The sequence below is a fragment of the Sitophilus oryzae genome, unplaced genomic scaffold, assembly GCF_002938485.1.
Source record: "Sitophilus oryzae breed Bouriz unplaced genomic scaffold, Soryzae_2.0 scaffold_1499_pilon_pilon, whole genome shotgun sequence".
Classification (NCBI taxonomy): Eukaryota; Metazoa; Arthropoda; class Insecta; order Coleoptera; family Curculionidae; genus Sitophilus; species Sitophilus oryzae.
This window is the reverse complement of record NW_022146168.1, coordinates 868,317-887,571: the sequence shown is the minus strand read 5'-3', so window position 1 is coordinate 887,571 and position 19,255 is coordinate 868,317. Positions and strand designations below refer to the sequence as shown.

General features: G+C 32.5%; 1 protein-coding gene across 1 annotated transcript; it reads right to left on the bottom strand.

The window, feature by feature from the left end:
• Positions 1-11,814: 11,814 nt before the first annotated feature.
• LOC115877811 (WW domain-binding protein 11) lies at positions 11,815-17,546 on the bottom strand. The gene is made up of 6 exons (XM_030894136.1): positions 17,279-17,546; positions 16,744-17,227; positions 16,512-16,683; positions 16,215-16,446; positions 15,967-16,156; positions 11,815-12,183 (listed from the first exon to the last, which is right to left on the bottom strand). Exons 1-6 carry the CDS (start codon positions 17,340-17,342, stop codon positions 11,931-11,933), a joined length of 1,395 nt encoding a protein of 464 aa, XP_030749996.1. The 5' UTR covers positions 17,343-17,546; the 3' UTR covers positions 11,815-11,930.
• Between the last annotated feature and the right edge of the window lie 1,709 nt (positions 17,547-19,255).

Here is a 19,255-nt window from a genome sequence, read left to right as displayed (position 1 = left end):
AAGTAAATGGTTATCGAACTCAAATTTTGGGATGAGAAAATTAAATTTAAAGTTTTACACATGCCAATTTAAAAAAAAAAAGTTAACAATGTTTGTATTTTGTTTATGCTAATTCTCTTACATGTAGTTTTTTGCGAAGAAATATTTTATTTATTTTTTAAAATAAATGCCAGTAAAAGTAAATATTATTTTTAAATAGTAATATAAAGTAATAAAAAATAATATAAATAATTTTGATTTCCAATTTTTTATTTATATTTTCCTTCCATTACACTGCATGCTTAGAAAATTAATAAATCTTTATATTTCATGATTTGGTTTGGTTTGGTGTTAATATAACAAATTAGTTCTGTAATTATTATTATTTAATAAACCAACGTTGCCACACACACATTTAGAGACTATATTATTTTTAAATAGGATCTAATATAAATACTTTTGACTTCTATTTGTTGTTTATATTTTGCTACTACTTAAAAAAATGTTTATATTATTAAATGATTTTAAATTTTGTTGTTAATAGGTATAACAAATTATTACTGTTATTATTATTTATTAAACCAGTCTTTGCTTAAAAACATTAAAAATCATTTTCCTACATTCAAAATAAAAAGTATTATTGCAGTGTAACAACAGAATATTAATCAAAAAATGCAAAACATATAGACATACTATCCCTAACTAACTAATGCTAAAGAATAATATTCTTTGCTAATACCAACTAATACGAATATATGGCAACAGCGCCCTTCATAATGTATTTTCTATCTATTCGATAATTTTTATTCGAATAGTTTTCGACGAATGTCTTCTTACTAGCTATCGAATTATTCGAATGAATTGCAACTATCGAATGTTTCGATAGTATTCATTCGATAGTTCCCACTACTAATTTTAATGTGTAGAATATGCTGCCGAAGTTTCCGGAATACAGTTCGGACCACCCTCTATATAAGGTCTTTTAATTTCCCCCATAAAAAAGGCGAAAGGAATTAAATCACAGGATCTAGCAGACCATGGTACACAGGTACACTTCCCAGTTCTCAAAACAAATGAAATAATAAACTAAATTATTGATTCACACTGTATATAGTTGTTCACGGATTCACTGAACTTTGAGGAATCTTGGATAAAATTAAATAACTGGTAATAATTCCGTCTCTGTAACCTCTTTACTCTGTTTATACAGGGTTTTTTCCAAGTAAATCAAAATATTTCATGAACTATCATTAAAATGTTTTGCCTTCCTTATAATACACCCTGTATAATGATGGAAAGAAATCGGTATGTATCTCTTGAGAAAAACTAGACGATATTTATCTTAAATCTAGTGCCTTATAAGTTTTTCAACGTCGAAAATATAGGAAAACATTGTTTATTGTTCAGATTGTTTTCATAACCAGGAAATTTTCGAGATAAATAATTTTTGTACAGAGTTCATTCCCAAAATAATCAACTTTTTTAGTAACTATAACGAAAACCTAATAGGAAAATGTTTGTATGCTTTTTTGTTCGTACAAAGTTATCTTTTTTTAGTACAATTGTACGTTACCACTCTAATGTGTTTTTTTTACGTTTATAATATTTGTACAATTATAGTTCTTATGGAATGCACTCCGAATATACAGGGTGTTTGAACGAAAATCGTGCCTTTATTGTGTACCAGGATTATAGCGGATGTTTTTCAAAACTGGCTCAATCCTATTACTTTTTTATTTTTTCAAATAAAACAACGAGATTTTGTTTGGGAGTATATGATATAAATCAGGATTGATTGACATATTCTATTATTTTCGGTCACTGATTAAAAATTAATGGTTTTCACACAGCCATGGCACTGGTGGACAATCGCAAAAGTTGACATATTATACCGTGTTGGCAACTGTTATTTTTGGGTCGGTATTTACATGAGTAAGTCGGTGTGGGAGAAATGTGACGGTGTGCTGTTGCGGCGTTGCGATACGCCAAATCCAGTAAAGTAAAATCACGATCGCAAACCGCCTATTTTTAAGACTTTTTTCGAAAAGATAACTAGATAAAATCATTAGATATATTTCTGAGCATCTGAAATGGAATTATAAGGATATCGTTAGGGTGGCCATTTTTTTTATAACGAGGAAACGTCAGTAATCGCGATAATTTAAAAACTTAACTTATAACACGCCACAACTTATGAACCTTTAGAAACGTTTTTTTTAATTTTGAAGATCGTATCTTTTACAATATGTTTAAATAAGAAAAATTCGATAAAGTTGTTTTTTCCATTCAAAAATTTTAAGCAACCCATCCATTTACTTTTAGTGCATAGCAATTTTCAGCAATCGTGTAACTTTTTTATTTATAAATATTTTCACATACTGTCTGCAAAGAAGATATAGCAGAAATATTAAGAAAGGTTTTGAAAAAACTACAATCAATTATATCTAATAGATTTCGAGATATCAATTTTTGAATTCAGAGTTCTAATAGCGCGACCACTGTCGAGCACCAACTCAATTCCACTTATTTTTACCAAAAATGTAAGTGTTTCTAACTTGCACTTAAACATTTTCAAGCTATAGGGAAAATTACAACGACTAGTTAATAAATAAACAAATAAAGTATCACGAGACGTAATTAAATCGTGAAGCTGAACGCATGATGTACACTTCTCCCTAGAACTTTTAAGTACTGACCATGTACTGACACTGACAGAGGTACTGATTACTGATTGGGTTGACCGGTCGACTGCGACAAATCTCCTATATCCCCTTCCACGCCACTTAGGAATGTGCACAGTTTCTCGGTTTATTTTATACGTTTGGCAACGAGTTTACTGTTCTCTCTTTGTTCAGTGCCATTATAAATGCATTGTACTCTTCTTACATACGGAAATCTCGACCCAAGACTAACCTTTGCCAGCCCTTAGTATGCCATTGTGTTGAGAATCAGTGCTTACAGAAAATTTAAGTCTTTTTTTTATTTAAGTTTGGTTAGGAAAGCTGATTTAAGACTTAAAATTTAAGTCTTTTTGAAAATGATTTGTGATTTAAATCTTTATTCCGAAATAGAAAAAAATGTAAGTCGTTTTAGAAAAGACTTAAGTCATTAAAATTATTTAACTCTTTTTATAAAAGCCTTAAGTCAGATTTTTGTATATTTTTATGATATATTTTTAACAGCTGCATTTCTTTTTAAACTGTTGGGCGGCAGCCAAGCAGCAGAATAAAAAAATGTTCAATACCACTAGTAACATGTTAGTTTTTTGGAACGGGTTTTGATAATTTGTCGTGTTAAGGCGCACTCTCACGACTGGTCTACTTGGCAAGTACGCCAATATTTGCGTACTTGGCAAGTAACCCCACCAGTCCCCACTTTTTAAACAACATTGGCAAGTGTGGCGCTCACACGACGTGTCCATTTCAACAAGTACGCCAGCACAAACATTGTTTAAATCCTTGACAAGTAAATAGTATAGTTGCATCGATGGATACCGGTCGTCCCGAAATTGTCGTTGCTAGTGATTCTTTTTTTTCTAAGTTCTTTTATTGTACATTGCAATACGATTTATATGTTCTTTGTGTTTGGCCATGCATAAAAAGGGCTCATTCGCTCATTTTTGTATAAATCCATAAATTCCAAAACAACATCATTTGAAGACTACCGGGGAAAAACCAGTTTTGTCCATTTTAATTGGAGCCGAGAAAAATTAAATTTAGTGTTTTTAAAGAAATACATATGTTATTTTCGGTTAAATAATTAGAAAAATATATACTTATTACTACCAATTCTGAATTATTAATATTGTGAATTATCGCCATGATCTACCTTATACCGAAATAAAAATGCAAAACAAAACAGGGGTAAACCAGGGATGTCCAATTAAAGGTTGTATAAAATCTAAATCTAAACTCTTAATTTTTTGTCGAAGGGAGAAAATTAATATTTAAGTAGGTTTTTATTACAATACATAAATTTATAACATATAATACTAATTGCAAGATGCATGCTTGTCGCCCATCCGTCAGTAGATCTCTGGTTTTTGCCATTTACGCGTGGACTACTCTGGTTTTTCCTTTGTACGGCGAAATAACCAAGCTGTAATATCTCTGGGACTAAGCGTATTATTTCTTTCTTTTTTCTCGAATGACGTTAACATTTGTCCATAAAGTTGTATCGCTCAACGTGGCTATCTTAATTTCTATGAAAATGTAACATATCGGGTTTTTCCCGTGTAGTCTTCATTTGTCCACTCCATTTATTACTGTGGGAACGATTTAGATGCCGCCAATATTGAAGTTATTAATGTAAATTTGATATTACATAATCTATTATTGTTTTAACGTTTTAAATTATCCGCAAATAACTCGTAAAACACTACGATCCGGAAATAAATCGGACATACGCTATAACAGTACAATTATTTGTGCAGTTGTTTTTTTGCGCCTCGGCAAAGTGTAAACAAGGCTGGCCAAGTACACTTGGCAAGTGTACGATTAATCGTTTGACTCGGGCTATGTTTACCGATAGAGAGTGGGGACGCGACCAGTGACCAAGGAAACCGATCTCACGACATGGTAAGTATATTCCAATAACAAATGTTTGTCAAGTACACCAGTCGTGAGAATGCGCCTTTACGCGTGCGTAGTGAGTCTGTTGTCTTTCAAGTGAATCCTCGACTCCGTTATGTAGCTCGAAAGACGAAGGAAAGAAATTTATCTCGAATATATTGAAGAGTATCTTAAAATCCTCCAGCCCTTAGCTTATGCCATTGATATATTACTATCATCAACAACAAAACACATCACCACTTTAATATACATATATGGAAACAGTTAAAATCAAATATGGAATAATTACAAGTGGAGGAGTAAAAATCCTAGATCATAATACTTACGTGGATAAGTAAATCACTATGGAAACTGTCGCAAACATATCAACGACTTCCATTTAGCTTCTTTTTTTGTTGCACACGCGGTGCTTCTACTATATCTATCGTTGTCGAGGACCTGTCGTCCGCGCGCCAAATTTGAACATTAATTTTAAAAGTCTAATTTGTAAAATTCTTATATTTGAACAGTAAATTGAATGTTTACTGTCACAAAAATACATTTAGCCACTCCGTACGAATATCAATATTCTTAGGAAATCTAAGCAGAAAGTATGCATGTGGTTTAATATAAATAAAAGAACAACTGAATACTTTACTTGCCTATAAAAAGATAATTCGGGACCTTTATATTAGAACTTTCACACACTAAACACTTTCTAGTAATTTTTACGAGTATTTAGAAAGTCCGACGAAAAAAAAATAGAAATATAATTGCACAAACTTAAAATTAACTTCTCACTGAACACACTCGCATCCTTGGCTATATAAAAACGGTGGATAAAAGAATAATACAATTTTTAAATTAAAAGACGCAAAAAACAAGCGTCGTTAGACAATGGAAATACGATTATGACCATAGATAAAAGAAAATAATCTTCCATTAAGATAGATATGAAACTTAATAGTAAAATTTTGGGTCAAAGCGCCCCTCCGTGTTCTTAGTAGAGACTACGTTTAACCCAGCGCCTTCGCATTTTCTGCTGTAAATATTTTTTATGTTTATATTTGATTTCAAAGGATTTAGTTTTAAAGTTACACTGATATATTAGTATATCAGAGTAACTTTAATAAAACATAAGAATATATATATTTTACAGTTTATTAAATATAAATTTTGACTACAAGGTAGAAAGTAAATCACAATATTTGATAAAACTTGTAAGTATACCATTTTTACAGTTAATAAATAATAAAACTATTTCTGACTATGATATTTAAAATTTAGATAGATAGAATATTAAAAAACATACCGGTATTTGCAGACGCAGGCCCAAATTCAATAAAAACCAAAATTTATCCTGCGAAAATCGGGCTTTTTTCACAGAAAAGGTATTTTTTGATTTATCAACAATCATTGTCAAGTTGACAATATACAGGGTGTTTTCTAATTAGTCTAAAAAATTGTTGTGTGATTCCTCATGTGTTCTTAAAACAATTTTTATATAACCATTAGGTCTAAAGTACTTCCTTTCTGATCTACAGGGTGTTAAAAATTAAAAAAAACGATATTTCGCTTGAAATAAATGGTACACTACTGTTTTTTAAAGAAAATATCTTTTTTCTTGACTGGCCATCCTTTTTCAACAAAATTGATCTTTGAGTTTTTCTTGTTCGTCAAACGGTTGCCGAGAAAAAATAAATATACTTATTAAGAGCCCGTTTTAAGCCGTTTTCTAACGATTTTTTATTTTTTAGATTAATTAGGAAACACCCTGTATATGCATATCACAGGCAACAGGCAACCAAATAAACTAGTAACCTCTAAAAATTATTGTTCCTACCACTAGCGACATACCGTGTTTTTAGTGAGTACTAAATTATTTTATCAAAATTTCACCATATAAGTTTCCAGGCAATGATTATGACAATATGATGACAATGAAAAGTTAGTTTCCATAACAATGTATAATTTGTACTTTCTAAACCGTATAAAATTGCGATTATTTTGGAAATACGTACAACTTTTAATACGCATGCGCAAAGTAAGGTCCTCGAGAAAGACAAACCTATTGAACGTTTCATAAGTGCAATAAAGAAGGTTTGAAAATGGCATGTCGTGATGTTGGAGACATATTTTTTAATGCTAAACTTGTGGCGTTGATCTATCCACGTAAGTATATTATGAACTAGGGTAAAAATAGAATTTTAATTCGATTTTCTTCCACGAGAGGCACTATATTAGATTTTAGTCAAATGCCCTGTAAATTATAGCATTTAGTACCGAGATAGACTGAAAACAAACAAAAAATAATCCTGAACGTGGTTCCTACTTGTTTTTTTCTACGCGGAAACTATTTTTCCTTGTCTAATAAGTACAAGTCAATTTTTAAACGTTTTTTTATAGCAGTTCCATAAGAACAGACACGTCATTTCACTTCATTTATTTTTTTGTAAATATATATAAATATTCACGTAGTTTGTAGCAAATTACATTGTGTACAAACTATACAGCTGTCGGCGAGGACATAACCAACAATAAAACTATTATTAAATGGAAAAATACCATACGCTAGAAAAAAAACCGGCATCAAAGACGGCGGGGGAATGACAATCGATGATAATTTTGGCGAGGTCCTAGAGTCATTATTTGGCCCGTACTCTTATTTTTTTATGGTGCCTACCGTCAGTTGGCCTTAAGAAGGTTGTAATTTATTTTTATATTGAGTAAAAATGATTTTTAAATGGTGTAGTTTAAAATTTGAAAAAAAATATTTCTTTCTACAAACATCAAAAAATGACAAGGTTCGCGAATTGATAGCAATGTGCGAAGTGAAACTTTTTTCATTTTCCTACGTTACCATGGCACGGTGCGAGAAGTAATGCGCGTAATGCCTATTTCGCACACTGCATGGGATTATATGGGATTTTGGAATTTTGATTTTTGGAAAATGAAGAACTAAATCATAACTAATTATTTCTTTCGAAATTTTCAAGAATAAACAAATATCTAACTTAACACTAATGCATATTCTAGTTATTATTTACAATATTAACATTAATAGTACAACCAGTACACGAACCAATATTTAATCCCAAACTAGATAGTTCTGATTTTGCTTGAGATATGGGGGTTTTGGGACTTGAGACACTATCCAATTTTGATGTAGAGGTACTTCATCCCGGTATTTGGCACTAAAATTTTATTTGATATTTGAATTTTATTGTTGATAGAATCCTCGACGTTTCCCTCGGCCACTGTCGAAGATTTCCATCCTCCGTGGCGCTTAAAACTAAATATATCACCCCCTGCATTAGCAAGGAGCGTGGCTGAAGTTCTCCAGAAACAATACCCAGTGTATGCCTCATAATCTGGCAGCTTCAAGTGTTTTGCTATCAAGCTAGGCATCTTACCAATAGAATTTATGCCGACCACTTGGTTAACACATCTTTTATTTTGATATTTTCAAAACAATCTGCGACTGGTAGCATTTCTTGGACGAAGAGCTGTGTATTTTCGGTAAATCTCAATATAAATTAAATTTGACACTGTAAAGACTCGGTCAATGTTTGTTTTTGTATCGGGTACTTTAACAATCAAAATTGAATCTTTATCTTCTATGTTATCGACCGTCATTTTAGTAAATGGTGTCTAGAGATTGACCTCGCGAAAATTATCATCGATTGTGATTCCATAGCCGTTTTTGACGCCGTTTTTTTTATCATACGGTATATCTCTCTAATATAGAATTATACGATGTGTGCCAAAAAATTTGCAACAAAAGGAAAAAAAATAGTATTAAGTGATAAAAAACGTTTAAACACATAAAAAGGGTGGTTATACGATATGATGTCGCAAAGTCTATTTAGAATGCCAGGAGAAAATTAGTTTAGAATTCCAAAAATAGTTTTTTTTTGTTATTGAGCATGTTGAATTTTCGAACTTTTTGACACATACTGTATAATAAATATTTAGACATTTTGGTGTGTCCTTGTTGGCGGTATTTTCTGCCGTTCGTTCAAACTACTTTTATAAGTTTTAATTACTATTTTTTACCGATTTATCTGTTGTATCTGTATATATTTAGCGGTAGATTTACACCAAAATATTTTAGGGTAAGGATGAAAAGGTAGTAGTATTTAATATTTACCAAAATGCATTATTTCATTATTTATATTCCACATTTTGTATTCTAGTTTATATAACGAAGCAGAGAAAAAAACATGAACGGTTTACTGCGATGGTAGTTTTGTACATTTTTAAATTTACTGTTGTAATCAACTACCGTCAATAAAGCAATCTCTACAACCTTGATTTTATTTTGTTTTCTTTAAAGCCACGTCTACACGTAACGTTTTACCTGTCGGTTAAAACGGAGACCGTCTAGAGAACCGTCTTTCGTTTTAGTCTCGTCTAAACATAACGAAATTTTTGCCAAAGCTGTTATATAGCGTTGATTGAAAGAATTGGAAAGATACGCAACCTAATGGGCGAATTCATGACAAGGCTGATTTGATTTCCCCTTACGCATCAAGTGCTGTACGGTGGAGACACCAATCGTTCTGCGGTCAACGCATAAAACACTTATTTTCTCTAATTCGGTCAGCCAAGGCATATTGAAGACGGCGTGGAACTGAAAGCGTCAGTGTTGCCATATTAAAATGTGTAGCATCTGTAATACGTTTGACGAAAATATTTTTGGATGAAAAATCCACGTTTATGAATTGAAAATTTATTCGTGTCAAACATAAACAACAAAAATTAAATTCTTTCATTAGTACTGAATATGACGTTTGATCGAAAAAAGTCGTTTAGTTGGATTGGAAATGACGATTATTGACATTTACCTGTAATATTTTACATATGAAATAACAGCGATCTTCGTTTCCAAGCTAACCCTGACGCCGTTCTTTGTTTAATCATATTATATTAAATTGATTATTGCTAAAAATCCGTATTATTAACGTACTGTACCCAACATCCGTAAATCTACGGATTAATCGATAGTTCTGGCAACACTGTCTCCGGCAACCACTCACTCTGTCGACTGAAAACAGAACTACGGTACAGTATTCTTTATCCATTGCGCTGTAAAAACCAATCAGCGCGCAGAGGCGCAGAGCTAAACTAAACTCTCGGACAAACTGACGGTAACGCCAGCTACATCTCGAACATGTTTTATGCCACGAAATCGCCCATAAGGTTGCGCATCTTATTTCTTCAATCAACGCTACTAGACTTAGTTAGGATTAGTTGGCAACACTGAGCTTTACTGTAGATGTAGAAATATATTTCCCCGCATTTCGTAAAAATAAGGTCTCCATACGTCCGGATTTACCCGGACATGTCCGGATTTTGAAAGTGTCCGAGGGGTCCGGCCGGGATTTGAAAAAGCGTCCAAGAAACCTGACCGCAAAAACAATTTAACTTAGTAAAATATTTTACAGTTATAGTTGAATTAATTTCTCAGTTACTTTGTTGAATACATATTTTAGTCTCTAGGATGCTACAGCTCTACTTAACTGAAGCATGTTCGAAAGTACCCATTTCTATACTTTGGCGCTCAAATTTTTCCCTTCTAGTGCACTCCTGGAAAGTGAATGTTTTCTTGGTTTATATTTTGTCGATTACGGGGTTATTATTTGGTTAGGCCAGTAAAAGTTATTGTATTGTACAGGGTAAGTGTAGTGAGGAAGAATGTTGGTGGAAGAACAAATCGTTCCATTGCTACCAAAAGTCACTAACTTACTTTTTATTACTTCCGAGAAAAATGCGTCTAAAGACGAATTGCATTGCATAAAGATGTTATAGTTAGTAACTATTCGGTATTAAAATAAAACATAAATAGCCAGAAATCGTAGTTAATGACTTTTGCAATCGATTCTCCGCTTCAAAACATAGTGATTGAATTTGGTTGTTCGGAAAAATGTTAGTTAGTGACTTTTGGCAGCAATAGGACGAAATAAAACTTCTAAGAATATTGGATCACCTCAATATTCAAGCTGATCCACATATCTTAAAATTATAATTTACTTCTTTAGTATATTTATTAAAACTTATAGAAAATAACGACATAACCGTACAAAACAATTAAAAAAAAAACATTTATAAACATAAGATTACTAATTGGTATAAGGTTTTTTTTAATAAAGTTTTTTATCGTGGAATACATAAAGAATGCTCGAATTTTCTTCAACGGGAATTATTCGTTTCTTCAAACCCGCTACTTCAAGCATATCAAACCGGTTAATAAATTCAGAGTCACTAGGTTCCTTAATATCTTTTTCTCTTGCACGCTTCATTATATTGCAAAAATGAAAAACAAGCACTATTACATTTCTTGCGAGTGTCTAGTTATTTACTTTAATTTGTAACAGAACATTTCTTACATAGGGAAAATACCGCACAGCACTTTTTACAACGATAACAAAATAATTATACATAACCACAAAAAACAAAGCGAATTTACGCCAGATGTCACGAGCGGCTAATTCACAAGATGCATTTCATTTTCTATTGGTCGAGATATTTTGAGGTTAGGGTTAGGGCATTGTTTATTGTATTTAGTTATTTGGCGAGTTGGTTAGCGTGGTTATTTAGAGGGTGTTAATTCATTAGTTATGATTTTTTCAGATAGACGTGAATGAATTTAAGGTAATAGACAGTTAATTTCAAATTCAAACGCAAAATATAAAATAAGCATCGAAATCGAAAATAAATAACAACCCTATTATAACCCTAACCTCAAAATATCTCGACCAATAGGAAATGGAATGCATCTTGTAAATTAGCCGCTCGTCAGATGTCTGTCAATGTTACCAACGTTTAGCCCAATTTAATATTATCCTTATATTGCCTATCTTCAAATCTTCAACTTATCCTTATATTTTACAACATGTGGCTACCGCGCTGACTAAATCTTTCAGTCACTGCTATCGTCCAGGGAATGCTAGCATTCACTAGTAAAAGTTGATTTCAAAAATAGCTGTTGAACTTTTACTGGCATAGTCTTAGCAAATCAGGGAATGTGAGCTTTTACTAGTTTTTGTTACCAATCACTGATTTCCAACTTTTACTGTAACCCCTATAAAAGTTCATAAATAAATTTATAGTTTCTTTTTTACGACGTCTGTATGGAAACCCTATATAAAAAGCATTTTTGGAAATTGCCGCCATGATGATTGTCATGACATAAGTCGGAATTATTTTGTTTGTTGTTGGGTACGCAAGACTATTATTAAGTTAAAGAATAAAGATGATTTTTTTTTCCAAAGAAAACTCTAAATATAAATATACACTTTTTATTTTATTATTACCACCTAAAATAAACTTTTCTCGTACTGAACTTACCATTAAAATTAAAAAAAAACGTATTATATACAAAACTCGAAACAGAACCCTTCACATTAGGTTCTCCATTTCTTGCATGAACTGTTTGTAGGCGTCGTCTTTGGTGTGCTGGCCCGCCGCTATGGCGTTGTTCAGACTCATCTCCTTCTGCTTCAACTCCCTAACTAAACTTGTCACAGGTTTATTCTTCCTTTCTTCCCGTTTCACCCTGAGAGCGGACGGCACGAACCTAGTAACGTCGGCGCTGAGATTTCTGATTTGAGGCTTGGCTGATATCGTTGCTCCCTGTTTAGTTGATTCGTTTCTGCAAAAAAAGAATGACTTAAGGTTGATTTTCACTATACCTTCTATATCAGCTCCCTTCCGTTTACATATAATATTATATCATGTAAATGAATAGGACAATGCACACTATCCGTTCCGTTTCCCTTCCGCTCCATATCCTTTCCTTTAATACATTTTCTTGACGGACGAACTGAAGCGTATCGGAAACAGCGTTGTCAAGTTCTTACATTTGTACCAGCTCTGTTAAAATTTTGCTGATATTAATTTATTCTTTCACCTCTTAATTAATATTACCTTTTCCAAAAGATCCAAATTTTTAAAATAAAACTTTCGTAATGATATAAATTGTACAATAAAAAGTATGGAATTGATAAACGGAAGCCTACGTATATCGTCAATACAATAAAAAATACGGAACGGATATGGAATGGAAACGGAAGGTATAGTGAGAATCAACCTTTAATAGTCCATTTCACTAGTCCGAAAAAGCAGCACAATAAGCGCTCCGCATTTAACGATTTATGTAAAACGGGCTAGGTATTTTTACACAAATGAAGGAAATTAAAGATAAATGATTATACTATATCCTTATTGTAGCACATTTTTAGACAACTTTTTTGTTTCTAAGATTTTGATGGTCAAACATCAACAAAATATTACTTATGTTTGGACTAAATTTTCTCGAAAATAAAGATATAATTTAAAATTTCGTTATAGTACGGAAATAGATTGAAATTTTGCGATTACAGGGATATATAATTTATATGGTCTTGTAACAAATTGCTCGCTATTTTATGGCAAATGTTGAAGCTCTGCAAACCGTAATCAAAGCACGTGTGTTGGTTTGGTTGGAATTTTGGGTATGGCTTAACACAACAGGATCGGGCTCAGCCTTAGGCATATTTCTGAAATATAATAGATATTTCCTTCGGCCACACACCCGCTTTACCCGACCCCTGAGGGCGACCCGAACAGTACAGCGTTATAGACTCTTAATAGGGTGAATATGCCAATAGTCGGACATACACCAGTGGTCGGACAAAACGTATTTATTGAGAAATAAGTTAAAAATTTGGCTTAGTATTGCTTCAAATAATTAAAACCCCAATTCTGCAAATTCTTCCGCTTGGTTCTATAACATTTTCTTTGCCTAAATTGTCACCCTAAAACCGTTAAAAATTCGGGAAAGTGACCACATGTTTGTGCTTCCTAATTTTTGCCTGTTAAAGATGGAGGTGAGATAGTTTGTAAGGTAAGTTAAAAAGTTTGTATCTAATTTATGAAGTACTTATAACTTTACGTGTATGTAGAATAGTTTAAACTTTTATTTCAAATAACCAAAAAGAATGCTTTTTAATATTTTAATGTTAAATTTAGGTGTCCGATACACTCGTATATAATTTTGCTTTACTGGAAAATTAACTCTTATTATAGTCTTTTTCTTGATAATAATTGATATATAATATCTACTGTCTTTTTCGTTTGAAATATAATAAAACATGAGTTTTTGGTAGTGTTTAGCGGTCGGACAGCAAAAACTCGACACAAACGCAGATCGAAGGAAATAAAAGTTGTCCGACCACTGGTCAACGCTCAATAATATATTTGAGAGGTCGGACAGTAGCCCCTTTTCGACGTCATATTGCAGAGTTCAGACTGATTTTTTATGAGATTTTGGTTATTTTTAAGCACGAAGCCTAAAGTAAAAGGGAGGTTTAAAGGTTTCATCGATACAATAAAGATGCGTTAGAAAAACAGTCCAAACTGTCCGAGAAGAGGAAGAATCGCGTAAAACATGCAGTCAGTACAAGATTCCAAGTCAACAGTTAATAGTACAAGAGCTAGCAACGTCAGGAAAACAAGTACTTTAAAACGTCTGGCTCTTTGATATATCTTTTTCTATGCTCTCTAGAACAGCATGAGGCCCGTCTGGCGGCCGGTAAACGTTGCGTTCCCTACTGCGCATTGAAAAAAGATGCTATATTTTTATTAGTCCTTTAAATTCTAGTATTGAATATAAATCGAACATGTCTCCACAGCGCAGTGAGTAGAGTTTCCGACCACGAACCGATGATTCGGAGTTCGAATCCGGGTCAGGGCAAAGACTTTTTTATTTTATTTTCGTTTATATTCTGATAGTAAAGTAGTAAATATTTGTTTTTTTTTAATTACCAGAATTATTTAATACTTTACTATCAGAATATAAATGAAAATAAAATAAAAAAGTCTTTGACCTGACCCGGATTTGAACTCTGAATCATCGTTTCGTGGTCGGAAACTCTACGCACTGCGCTATGGAGACATGTTCGATTTATATTCAATACTAGAATTTATATGACTAAATTAATAAAAAAATATAGGATCTTCTTCCGATGCGCAGTAGTGAACGCAACGGGTATCGGCAGCCAGACGGGCCGCATGCTTTCCAGAGAGCATAGTAAAAGATATATCAAAGAGCCAGACATCTTAAAATACTTTCTCGAAAACATTGCTAGTTCTTAGACTATAAGGACCGTATTAAAGACCAATAAGCGACGCTCGCAAACGAATGGAACCAGAACTTGTTTTAACCCGAGGAATTGGAAAAAAAATGTTACCTGGATTGAAAACTTAACCGTTTCGGGATTTTCAATAAAAAAACAGGTGTTACTTAATACAGTTGAAAAACTTGTATCTAGAAAAGAAAGGAAAAAGGAAGCATGGTTTTATGAACCGCGTTGGTATCGTTTAAAGATGATTTTTGGTAATTATTGGGAAAACTGGAAATCGTCCGATTTTCACCAAAATTGGTATACACCAAATACGTTTAAAATAAAGTATACGGAGGGTACCGCTTAAATTCCTGTCCCGATGTTGAAGGATGGCTATAGAATTTCAATGCATTTCCTACATAAGTCTATCCTTGTGTTGTAGGAGGTTTCACTAAACAAGGATGAACCTATGTCTTGAAACATTTGACTCGATTTTCTGTCCTCCTTCAATACTGGGACGTAAATCCTCTCATTGCTCTTATGGGGAGGCCGTCGTATATATTATTTAAACGTATTTGGTATACACCCTATTTTGAAGTCGTAGATTACGAATCTGAATTTTTTTCTGGCGGTCTCTTACCGTTTTTAAATAGTCTTTATATTTGAATAGTCTTTATATAACTTCTTTGCGGAGGGGGTTAATCTTTTTTTAATATAATATAACAAAAAAAAGATTAACCCCCACCGCAGAGAAGTTGAAACCAATGCAATCAAAACTCTTCCGCGTAACTTTGTGACTATAGGTAGGTATATTATTGTCAGATCTCATAATAGGTAATTTATTTGAAATCCCTAATCATCCGAAAAAATAAAAGATATGGCAACGTTGCAAATTTTCAAATTTCTAGATTAGGTCTAGAATATATTTGTCTCTCTCATTACATAGGAGAGAGAAAGAAGGATATATGAAATGTCAAACTTCCATCTGCTCTCAATTTTCTTTGTTATTTTGTTAAGAAAAGTGTTTTTCAGTAAAATTTTGGACATTTTTCTAGCCTCAATCAAGTGTGGCTTTTATATAGATAAACTATATGATATAACTAATGAAAATATAGTGAAATTATTACTTTATAGGGCTGAAATAAAGAAAAATTCAATGTTGAAATTATTATTTTCTGTTTTTCTGAAAAACGATAAGAGACTGCCATGAAAAAAGTTCAGATTCATAATCTAAGACCTCAAAATAGTGTGTATACCAATCTTGGTGAAAATCGGACGATTTCCAGTTTTCCCAATAATTAGCTAGTAAACTTTAAATCTTATAAACTTACCTGTTGATTAATTGTGGAGCCGCAGACAAAACATTTGGTTTGGGTTGTTGAATAGTTTGAGGCCCTGTGACTAAAGGTGGCGCTGGTATCCTAATAAGCCTAGGTCCTGACGTAGGTATTCCCAAAGGCAACCTGGGAGGTAAACCTGGAGGTGGACCAGGAGGCATCAAGGGCCTACCAGGTGGAGGGCCTAAAAAATAAATTTATTTATATTTCCACTTTTAATATGATTTTCTATATGAATGTACCTGGAGGTAATCTTATGCCTGTGCCAGTAAATAGCAAAGGTGGAGGCATTGTAGGAGGTGGATTTGATGGTAATGAAGGTAAAGTGGGAACAGTCTCGTTTGTACCAGGTGGCATTAAAGGTTCGATGTTAACTTGTGCCTTGGCGGTAGTACTATCTTCATCCTTACGTTGTTCCATTTTCTTTTCCATCTCTTTCATGAATTCGTCCACGTTCTGTCCAGATAATGCTACCTAGAATATACAAAAATATGTTGTAGGTTAGGAGTTAACTAACAGCATTTTAAAAATAGTTTTACCATTTTCTGTTGTAAGGAAGTAGGTTTATTAACTTGAGCATTATCGCTATCCTCTGTTGTACTCTCTTCTGCTGTTTTTTCTTCTTCGGTTCTTGTTTTGCTTGAGATATCAACTACTTCACCGTCATCGTTTATTTCAGGTGGCAACCCTGGTGGACATCCAGGAGGTTCCCTAAATAAAAATATACCTGTATAAATCACTCATAATATAAAAAAAATAACTGTTTTTCACCTCACAGGTTGTCCAAGAGCTTGTAATTTTAAAGCAGTTGCTATAGAATAAATAGCTACCTCTGGCTTCCTTTCTGCTGTGGGCAATGGTATAGTGTTTGCAGTAATCTGTTGTGGTATTTGGGGTAAAGGAATCTCGTCAACTGTAACACTCTGAGCTGTTTTAACCGATTCATAAAACGATACAAGTTTGTTTCTTTTTTGCTCATATTCTGTCTGTCTTTTTCTCAAATCCGACCATTTTTCTGGGTCATCTTTGTAGTACATACTCAGTACTCTATCTAAAGTATCCCTCAGTTTTTTCCGTTTATCCTTAAGTACTTTTTCATTCAATGGTGATGGCTGACTTACATTGAACTCCATTTGATCAATTTTCTCCATTTCTTCGAGAATTTGTTGGGGGTCTTTTCCTTTTAGCACTGCGGCCCTCACCATCTGCCTCTGTTTCTTGTTTTTCTTTAATTCTTGTTTTCTAGCTTCCTTTCCTAAATATAAACTTATTTAAAATGGGAAAAAGTGAATATAACTATACGTACTTGCTTGATCCGTGGGATTCATATATTTACCACTTTTCGTGGTATTAATTGATCTTCGCCCCATTTTAAAAAGGCTTTTTTTTTTATTCACTATTTTAAAGTTAATTTGTTATTAAAATTAAAATTCTAAAATATAACCAGCCATGTACCTCGATGACAGATTAGAACTGTTTTTAACTTCATGTTAATAGTCAATGGCCAGGAGCTTTTAGTTGTTTTGTTTTACGGCCACAGCTCCAGGCAATGCCTTCTATTAAAAGATCAGCCTGCGGGCGGACTTTTGTTTACTTCATCAGCTGTACATACTTAGATATTGGGTTAGATTCCGTTTCATATTTTGTCGGTTGATTTTTGGTTTTAACTCTTTGATTTTTGGTATTATTTATTATTGTAGTGCAAAAAACTAATTATTTTGGTGTTGAAGTGACATAAACTACTACCAGATATATGGTCACTCTCGGTTTCGCACAAAAAATAGAAATTTTAAAAATTACACGTTGTGCAAGTGATTTAACCTAAAAGTGCCCATACATTTTTACTTATCGTGATTTTTGTGTGTGTTTTTAAGACTCTAACAATTCATCAATAAAGCTTAAGTGGAGTGTGTTATTGGTGCTATGCCTCATCTTTGTTGTGTTCCTGGTGGAAAGGATGGTTACTAAGGATAGTTATTATACTAGGCAGCCTAAAGTGTCCGGAAGAGCAAGAAAAGTGGGTACGAGTTATAAATCAAGAGAATTTTATTGAAAATATCTTTAATAAATTTAAAAATAATATTCTCCCATGATGGTATTAATGAAAACTGGACAATTATGTTTATTTTATTCATATTGTGGAATCTCCACTCCAAGTGTTGCTGGTTCAGCTTCGATAGATTCAAACACGTAAGTAGGTATTATGATCTAGGGAAAAATAAAGAATATGTGTATTAGAGATCATGAAAAAGATTATTATTTTGAGTTCAAATTTTAAAAAAGATTTTTGTAAAGACAAGACTGATACAGTTTAAAAGAAGAATGTGTTTTTGCAAGTTTTTGTTTGATAATATATAATGTATGTTAAGCATAACATATATTTGTTCAGTAATTTTTAATGAATAGTATTGATTATTTATAATACCAAATTAATATCAAATATTTAAGTGATGGCTGAATACAATATGAATAAAATAACAATAAAATTGGTATATTTGCATAATACAAAATTAAGTTTTAAGAATAAAGGTGTTACTAAAAATACTAAGAAATTCATATTTCTTTGTTTTAATTGGTCTAATGTTATTTACATTTTACGTAAGAATTATACCGTATCATCGAAAAAAATCGGCGTCTAGTTGGCTTGGAAATGAACATCGATGACATTCCCTAAATAACTGTACACATAAAATAATTAACTAGAATTTTACAATCTTGGAAAATTTGATATTCTTGAACCTTGATTCTAAATATTCTAAATTTTTGATTTTCTTGAATTTAGGTTCGAAAAACGTTGATTGATTTTTCATTTGGTTTTTCATTATTTTTATTTGGTTTAAAAAAAAACGGTTCGGCTAACATTATAGCCTCCATCAGTGTTGTGTCATATGAAAAAAATAGTGTCGAATATAATCCAAAAATTGCATATAAAATATGCACACCACGCACATAATGTTTACTGCGTACCCATAGTCAATGTAGATAATTTTAGTGTTAAGAATAATAATTTTAAAAAATATGTGGTCATCTTTTGATAAGTTTATATTAGTTTATTAATTGCAGTAAACATTATGAGGTGTGAATTATATTGTATATGTAATTTTGTGGATTATATTCGACACTATTTTTCTCATATGACACAACACTGTGAAGGCTATAGTTAGCCGAAACGTTTTTTTTTAAACCAAATAAAAATAATGAAAACCCAAATGAAAACTTAATCAGCGTTTTTCCCGAACCTAAAATCCCAAGAAAATCAAAATTTTAGAATAATTTAACATAT

Bases quoted from the DNA above. Each gene is read 5' to 3' on its own strand.
- LOC115877811 (XM_030894136.1), bottom strand. From the start codon at position 17,342: ATGGGGCGAAGATCAATTAATACCACGAAAAGTGGTAAATATATGAAT. The intron at 17,228-17,278 runs GTACGTATAGTT...GTTTATATTTAG, and splicing joins GAATCCCACGGATCAAGCAA to GAAAGGAAGCTAGAAAACAA. The intron at 16,447-16,511 runs GTAAAACTATTT...TGTATATTCTAG, and splicing joins CTTCCTTACAACAGAAAATG to GTAGCATTATCTGGACAGAA.